The 9,077-nt window shown below is 43.0% G+C and overlaps 1 protein-coding gene across 1 annotated transcript in view; it reads left to right on the top strand.

The window, feature by feature from the left end:
- Positions 1-532: 532 nt before the first annotated feature.
- The window catches only part of ST6GALNAC5 (ST6 N-acetylgalactosaminide alpha-2,6-sialyltransferase 5), a 212,940-nt gene continuing 204,395 nt past the window's right edge, over positions 533-9,077 (top strand). The window contains exons 1-2 of the mRNA XM_061411545.1: positions 533-921; positions 1,734-1,961. Coding sequence (XP_061267529.1) covers positions 907-921; positions 1,734-1,961 — 243 coding nt within the window. The 5' untranslated portion in view covers positions 533-906. The remainder of the gene's footprint in view (positions 922-1,733; positions 1,962-9,077) is intronic.

The following is a 9,077-nucleotide window of genomic DNA, read 5'->3' as shown; positions in this document are numbered from 1 at the left end:
TAAGCAGTAAACAATTTTATCTCTAGCAGCCAGAAATCTTTCATTTAAATTAAGAAGAATCTACAGGTCCAGTTAATCCTGTGGATATGATGTGCTGAATGTTCTTAACACTTAAATCATTTAGATGAACACTAGGAACCTCAAGGATCTGATAAAAATAAATAAATTACAATATTTAAAACGTAATTAATTTAATAATTTGGATGAAAATGAGACTATAAAGATTGCATGAGAATCACTAAATTTAAAAAAGTAAAATTAAGCAGGAAGAGAATATCAGAAAGCTTACAATTGGAAAACTGAAATATTAATTAATTTACTTGAAAAAAATTTTCGTGACAGATTCCTCCCTGCTAAGAACATAAACGCAAATTCTATAAATAGAGCTATTGACATTTCGGTTGTTGGCTTGTTTTTACCGAAATCACAAAACAGAAATATTAGTTTGCAAATTTTCAAATGGCTATCATGTTCAGAATCCAGCTGGATTCCCTCTTCCTTTTTACTTGATGACTTCATAAAAGATAAATAAGCCCTTGGACTAAGAGGTGGGTATACTGGCACAGTTAACTCTCTCGCCCAAGAAATTCTACTCCGCTGAGATTACTATTTGGGGGCTGGAAGGGGGGAATGAAGAGGTCTTTAGGACCCAGCAGGCGGCGGCAGGCGGCAGTTGTGTAGATCGCTGAGAGACTACGAGGGTCCGGTTCAGTTTTAATTCTGTCTCTAATCTCTGCAACAGCGGCGCTTCCTGGGTCCCGCGGCTCCCCTGCTCACTCAGCCGAGGCTGGCCGCCGGGCGAAAATCAAAGCCGCCTCCGCCCCGTCACCCACGATGGAAACCCTCCAAGAAAAAGTGGCCCCGGACGCGCGTGCCTAAGGATTCCGCACAAAAGAAGTGCCCAAAATGAAGACCCTGGTGGTGAGTCATTTGTTGTAACTCCTCTGGGCATCGGCGGGATCCCGGGGCGCAGCGTCCCCAGGGCGCACGGGAGAGCTCCCGGGCGCCTAACCCTGAGCTGCTAGATCGCCCGTTACAAAGGGAGAACTTTTCACCTGCTCCGGGTCTACTCCCGATTCCTCAGTTCTGCTAGGCTCGGAATCCCAGAGCCGGAACGGGAACTCGGGTTGCTGGGCTCCTGGATCTCCGGCCGGAGTTCCGAGCGGTCAGCGGAGAGCCAGAGAAACCTAGGAGTGGTGGGCGTCTTGTTTGGGAATGGGGATTGCCCTAAAGCAACAGCTTGGCAAAAACTAAGAGGGGCGGGAAGCGGGGGACCTTTGCCGACTTTCTTGATTTCCTTGTCGTTATTTCAAACTTGCAAGGATGGCCGAGGTAGAGCCCCAAGGGTCCAGAAAGGAGAGGCTAGACATTCCAGCAGCCGATCTGGGGACAGAGGGCCCCCTCCCAAAGTGCAAGCCCCCCCTGCCCCCGCCGCCGGAGCGCTGTCCCTCGCGTAGCGGGGCGCCGCGCACCACCTGTCCTCTGCCAGGAGATGTGGGAGGCGGTGGCGGCCGAGAGCAGCGACGCGCAGGGAGCATCCCCTGCGGTACCCCCGGGGACTGTGCCTTCTCTGCCCGGGCTGTGAGCGGCCGGGGTAGAAACCGAGCCATGCAGCCCCCGACCCCGACCTCCCCCGCCCGTCTTGTCTGACCGTCGCGCTGGTATCCCCGCCGGGCGCGCTCCTCCCGGGTCGGCGCTCAGACTCTCCTGTGCTCTCTCCCGCCCGCCCGCAGCGCCATGGTCTGGCAGTGTGTTTAGCGCTCACCACCATGTGCACCAGCTTGTTGCTCGTGTACAGCAGCCTCGGAGGCCAGAAGGAGCGGCCCCCGCAGCAGCAGCAGCAGCAGGCAGCGGCGACCCTCAGCTCGCGGCGGGCGGCAGAGAGCAGCCCCCCGCCGCGCCCGGAGACCCCCGCGGGACCGCGGCCACTGGACGGATACCTCGGCGTGGTGGACCACAAGGTGACAGCTTGCTCGCCAGCCTGCCCGCCACCCAGCCTGGGGATCCCGCACACCTGAGCTTGCCCCCTTCCCCGGGGCTGGGAGGCGCCGTGAGTAGGTGCCATTCGGAGGCTGGAAGGGGGAGTGGACCCTGCGGGGTGGGATGGGATAGTTACTATTTGGTGTGAATTTCTATTTGGAGAAGGTAGCAAAGTTTTTTAAGGAACAGGAATGAGATGGGTGCGCCCCAAAGCCTAATTTCCTAACAGGAACCGTCCCTGGAACTAGAACCGCTCGTCCCCGGAACGACAGCTACTGCTGGGTGCTGGATTCCTGAAGCCTCGGGTTTGGCGGCCGAGTCGCGCCCTAATGGGAGGAGACCCGGGAATGGAGCGGGTACCAGTCCAAGCGGTTACCTCGGACAGGGTGCCGGAAGCTAAATAGCAGCTAGTCCTCTGCTGGCCGCTGCTCAGGCTCGCAGATTCCTATCTGATCACTGCTTCAGATGCTCAGGGCTGAATTATCACAGCCCTGGAGAGCAGTGCCCAGGCAGGCGCAGAAGGCTTGAGGCACAAACTCAGCTTCCATTGGCTTGAAACTCATCATTGAGGGCCTATTTTCCTGTGCCTTCCGGGAAGCCGCTGCATGGCTTGGCTAATAATTAATAAGATGAATTTTTAAGAAATTGAGCTTTCTTTCCCTGGAATAATAAATCTCTGGTTTCAGAGTGTGAAGCCTCTGGGAGAATTGTGATCAAGTTTCTTGATTCTAAAAAGATATTTTAATACAGTTTAAATGTATTTCCCATTATCTGAAGCTGTTAATATATTTTTATTAAAACACCATTCCATTCCATATATGCTCTATAAAGCTACCTCTTGAAACCACCCAACTGTTCTGCTTTATGTATTACTGGGTTGTGAACCAAAGTAATATTTAGGAGGTGCTCCTTTTGTGTGAAAAGGTGGCTTTTGTCATGCATGAAAAAGTCAGACTTTTTAAAGTGACCATCAAAATACTTCTACTCACTTGTGCAATGTATTATGCTAAGGAGTTAAAGGGTACAAAGGAGTTTAAGGCAAGACCCAACCTTTAGAAATCTTTGAATGCCTGTGGGGAAAAAACAACATACCATGAAATATGAATGGATGGATAGATGACAGAGAGATAGACGGTAAATATAAATGTATGGGAAATACTGGATATAAACAGTTATTATTGTTGGAATACAGAGATGAGAAAGATCTCTGCTCTGGTAGGATTAAGGAAAGTTTCTTTGAAAAGGTGGAACTTGCACTGGAAGGATTCAGGAAGCAGAAAAGAGAGAGAGATTTCATTAGGAAGTGATTTGCTGGGGATGGGTCTGGTGATCTTAAAATCAAAAGTAGAAACAGCTGTCAGTTTCACAGTTAAGGCTTCTGTTTCTCTTTAATTTGTTGATTGATTACATACTTTGTATCTGCAAGCAACCCATAAGGGCTGAGTCCTAGAAAAGTTTGGGCACTGACTTCTGACTGTGGATGGATGTGGTGTTTATGTGTTTATGATGAATCTATTGAACATGGTGGATTTTCATGGCTGTTGTTTAATGTAAATGGCTAGCATTTGTGAAGGTTTTGTTAATAGGGATGTCAAAAGGTAAATTTGCCGAAAGCTGTGATCTACCTTTAGGAAGATGTTGCTAGTACTTCCCTTCCTGTGCGCTCCTGCTGGCCCAGCACTAGCTAAGAATGTTGATAGCCTCAGGCAAACTATGATGCCCTCATGTTCTTTTTCAAAACAATGTTTATTCACACTAATATACTGGTTTTCATTTTCAGTGAATCAGCATTGTATTTCATTAAAATGAAGAACAGCCCTTTTGGGAAAGGGATAGGGACACTATATATGAGAAATTGAGATTATCTGTAGTAAAGGGTTTTGTAAACTGTAAAGTGTTTTGTGAATGATAGATATGTGTGGAAGACCTTAGCAGAGAATTATAAATGTGACCAGGAAGGTCTTTGTAGATAATATTAATGAAATTGGTTTTATAGAAAACCAACTTCTCACAAAATTCCACATCCAAAGGGTTCAAAAAAGTTTACCCTGCCTCAAGCAAAGGAACAAATGCAGATCTTAAAACAAGTGCCTTCTCTTTAGGCATCATTGCAATTGTCCCACTGAATGAAATGTAAGCTGCTCAGAATGTAGCCACTTTGTTGTTGTTTAGTCACTAAGTCACGTCTGACTCTTTGCGACCCCTTGGACTGTGGCTGCCAGGCTCCTCTGTCTATGGGATTTCCCAGGCAATAATACTGGAGTGGGTTGCCATTTCCTTCTTCAGGGGATCTTCCCGACCCAGGGGTCGAACCTGTGTCTTCTGCACTGGGCAGGCAGATTCTTTACAGGGAAGCCAGTAGTCACTTTACTGCTACTGTTTACTGACTGGAAATTGGGCAAAGTTTCATCTCCAATGGCTCTCTGAAGGTACACATGTAAAATGTTTATGTTCTCTCCCAGTTGCTGTTTAGGTTTACTTGGGAGTTTCCTATGTATAGTCTTGCTTAAGCAGAGGTAGAAATCATTTGTTAGACTATTGCTGGGAATTTTCTTTCCAGTTAATACTGAGGAAGGTAAGAAATGAAAGCTTTTCTATTCTTATTGTGTTGCCAGATGATGCTCTGATTGCTTTTGTCCCCCACTCTTACATCAGGCTTTAGAAAAATTATGGGATGTCCTGACTGTGATGACCACCAAGCCATATGCTGCTGCATATTGAATCAGAATTCCAACAGACTTTCTATTTCCCATTGATTTACTGAATCTGGAGAGGGTTACAGATACCACTTAGGAAAACGTTCACATCTCCATGGCTGGAGGTCCCAAAGTCTGATAAATATGTAGTGTTTTTGTTCAGTTACATGATGGTATTAACATTATAACTCCAAGATTAAATTCAACAGGCGGTCCTAATCCCCAACACCTGAATTTCACAAATTACTGCCTGTCTGCGATGATAGTCTTGTCTTATATGCTGCAGACTGAATTACTGTTGAGATTAAATCACTATGTGCTTTTGTTGAAAGACATGCCGCAAGTCAAGCCAGTGATGAGCAATATGTATAGAAGCTTAAAATATCACTTTGCATGGTCATATTCCATACTTCCTCTTTCATAAAAGATGTGAGCGGAAATTGTAATTCCAGTATGACTGAGTGAGGGATTCTTGCAATATCTTGTGACAATGAAGCCATTTCACTCTGTCTTAGATTTTTTTTCTCTTCATTCCCAACCCTTCCCCTAAACTTTTCCCTACAAATCTCCCACTAACTCATTTCCATCTTGTTACATGTCTGTTATTGCAGCTACTATATCTGCATCCTGGCATTTCCTGGTCCCTGTTTTTGGAAGCCATTGATTTGTAATCAGATCTGCCAGATCTAAGCAAAGAAGCCAAGTTTCATGGTTTGGGGAAACTTCAGCCTTTGAACTGCAGCATAATGTATAATCAAACTAAAATACACATGTGTGTGCTTGCACACAGAGAAACACACACACACACTAAATCAAACCACCCCCAGAGGAAAGCACCAATTCTCCCAGCAGAGTGGGAGGGGGCATGTAGCACATTCTATATCCAGACTGGATTGGCTCCGGGTAGGTAAAGTCATTGGCCATCTGGTGGACCCTGTGAAATGAAACTGTAAGCCAATTCCCATTTCCAGTGGAGCAACAAGGGAAGCCCTTCCAGTGAACAGGAGCTCTTATCACAGAAGGCCAACTTGTCACCTGGGCTGCCCTTTGCTTAAATGGCTTATAAAGAGCAGTGATCATAAGGTCTGAAGCTGAGCTGCTCTCTCCTCGCTTTAGCAAGAATGGATTTTACATGTACCAGTGGCATGCTTGCCTTGGTTCTTTCTTTCCTTAAGCACTCAGTTATATAGACAAAACCAAACTGCTTAGAGGTAATAGTACTATCACTATTAATTAGTAGCTGTCCAGTTGGAATGCTAAAACAAATCAATGCAAGAGTTGAAAAAAGAATTCAAAACTGGAAAAAAAGGTTCAGTTCTGACTCTTTGTGACCGCCATGGACGGCAGCACACCAGGCTTCCCTGTCCATCACCAACTCCTGGAGCTTACTCAAACTCATGTCCATCGAGTTGGTGATGCCATCCAACCATCTCATCCTCTGGTATCCCATTCTCCTCCTGCCTTCAATCTTGCCCATCATCAGGGTCTTTTCCAATGAGTCACTTCTTCTCATCAGGTGGCCAAAGTATTGGAGTTTCAGCTTCAGCATCAGTCCTTCCAATGAATATTCAGGACTGATTTCCTCTAGGATGGACTGGTTGGATCTCCTTGCAATCCAAGGGGCTCTCAAGAGTCTTCTCCAACACCACAGTTCAAAAGCATCAGTTCTTTGGTGCTCAGCTTTCTTTATAGTCCAACTCTCAGATCCATACATGACTACTGGAAAAATCATACCCTTGACTAGATGGACCTTTGTTGGCAAAGTAATGTCTCTGCTTTTTACTATACTGTGTAGGTTGGTCATAGCTTTTTTTTCAAGGAGCAAGCATCTTTTAATTTCATGGCTGAAATCACCATCTGCAATGATTTTGGAGCCCCCCAAAATAAAGTCTGTCACTGTTTCTATTGTTTCCTCACCTATTTGCCATAAAGTGATGGGACCAGTTGCTGCAAGCTTAGTTTTCTGAATGTTGAGTTTTAAGCCAACTTTTTCACTCTCCTCTTTCACTAAAAAGGTATGTGCCATATAACTTACTTTGAAATTATGGCATAAGAATTCTTTTTTTAGAGAGGTATATACATTCCAGATATGTTTATATCATTCATTAGACTCTTTTATAATATTTGAGGCATCCAGTGAAGGAAAATTTGGTTCTCAAAGAAATTTAAAGTGACTCATTTGCAGTGTTCAAGTATTATAAAATGTAAAGTGCCAATTATGACAAAACTCTGTTATCACAAAGCATCAACTAAAAGAAATCATGAAATGAACAGCTTTTTATTGGCAAAAATTTCCAATAATGTAGTTGTTTTAAACTGGAAAAGTATTCTTATAAGGTTAATAAAATAGTTAACCTTTCTTAATTTGATCCAGGAGTATTTCTCCAACTTCCCATAGGAGTAATCCCAAGATACCGTTATGCCAAAGCCCAGATTGTACCTAGTGGATGAGTCTGACCTGGCTCCCTTTCAAGTGTCAGGTATTCTGGCCTCTTTCTGATCCTTGCACACTGATTGTGCCTCAGGACCTTTGCACTGGCTATTTCATCTCCCTGGAAAGCTCTCGCTCAAGATCTTTTGCATGGTTGATTCCTTCTGATCATTTAGTCCTCAGATCACATATAATCTTCTTGGGTATCAAACTCTTTAAATAGCCCCCTTCTCAACGGTCGTTCTCTATTTTACCAGCCTGTTTTATTTCCCTAATAATACTTAACAATATCCGAAATAAACTGAAAGTTTATTTGTGTCTTGTCTGCCCTCCCCCCAAGTACAATCTAAGTGCTGTGACAGCAAATATTTATACCTCTTGCTGAACAGTTTAACTTCAGGCCTAATGCTTGGCCACTGGTCAGTATACAATAAGTATTTATGGAAGGAAAGAAGAAAGCAGGGTGTATTGGTGGTACCTTACGTCAAGTCCTTTCTCTACAAGAAACATCAGGGCAGTCTCAGGCCCAGGTATGTCGTGTCTTTCCTAAATTTGATTTACTATTGCTCCACCTAATAATGATAATGGAAAGGAAGAAGAAATGATTTAAAACAAAAGACTCTTTGGGAATAAGATTTGGGAATCTACCAATTTAATAGGCTTCCCTTATTATCGTGCATATTAAAGTTTGAGAATCATCATCTGAAATGTTTTTAATCATCACAATGTGTAGTTCTGTAGCTAATTTGTTTCTGGGTTTTGAACTACTCACAGCCCTTAGTAAATATTCACTGAAGGCCTAATAGTTGCAAAATTACAGGGAATTCTGGAAGAAGAACACAGTCCCTACCCTCAAAGAACCTTTTTAATCTAATTGGAAAGAAAAGACAAAGAAGCAAGAAAGGTTAGTAAAAAAGCAAGTGCTGAATAATAATATGAAACCAAGAAACAGTAAATCAAGGCAGTGGCACTAAAAAGGAGTCAATTTCTGTGATCTTTCCCATCTATAAAATTGGTTAAATACTATTATTACCTTAGAAGTTATAAAACTTTCAAATTAAAATTCCATTATTCATTAACCCTTTTAAATATATGTGTGTATTTCTATATATATTACATAGATGACAGGCAGCGATAGTTAACAACTTGAATATTAAATCAACTTCAAAGTGGGTTGATTTTAAATTCAAAATATTCAGTCTCTTTATGATTCTCCTTTGGAATGGCATAGGATCCCCTGGACTCTTGAAGGGAGCTAACCCTGTTACCTTGTTCACCTGTCTCTGTAACATATGGTGATTATATTTACAAACCAAATCTCGTAACTCATGGTATGATGAATTCTAACATAATTGTGTTGGCCACAAGACAGAATATTTGCGATCAGATCTGTCCTGAAACACACATCTGTTATAGAGGAGACTTTTCATAACCTCTAAGGTCAAACCACAGCTCAGTGTAATTCCTGTCCTCCAAATGCTGGGATAAAGAGAGATTAGAGATGAGAAAAGACTGAAAGGTTAAAACCCATCATTAATCAATAAATTATTCTGAAAAGCTTCTATACATGTATTAAGTAGCCTTTGAGCAGCTGTGAAGGGCCTTAGATATTGAAAGACAAGGAATGATGATTTCTTAAATAATAATATTATTACCCATACCTTGTAATTCAAGAGAATTCCCTTGTGAGTCAGTAAATTTATGATCAAATGGTCAATAAAAATTTGGGAGTGGGGGCTTTTGTAAGATGTACTCAGATTCTTCTCAAACTGTTTTAGTCTTAAACTCACAGTGTGGGCCTGGGACAAATAAATATTTTTATTGCATGCTCTATTCAATATAGTTTCCCAAATAATAACCACAAGCATGGATATTCTTAATTTAGACAGAATATCAGCAGGGAAGCCTTCCTAGACTTGTAGTCCATGATGGATCTGAGCTATATGCTTTGTCTTCATCACCAGGTTCCC

This window comes from Bos javanicus, chromosome 3 (assembly GCF_032452875.1).
Source record: "Bos javanicus breed banteng chromosome 3, ARS-OSU_banteng_1.0, whole genome shotgun sequence".
NCBI classification, from domain to species: Eukaryota; Metazoa; Chordata; class Mammalia; order Artiodactyla; family Bovidae; genus Bos; species Bos javanicus.
This window is presented reverse-complemented; position numbering and strand designations above follow the sequence as displayed.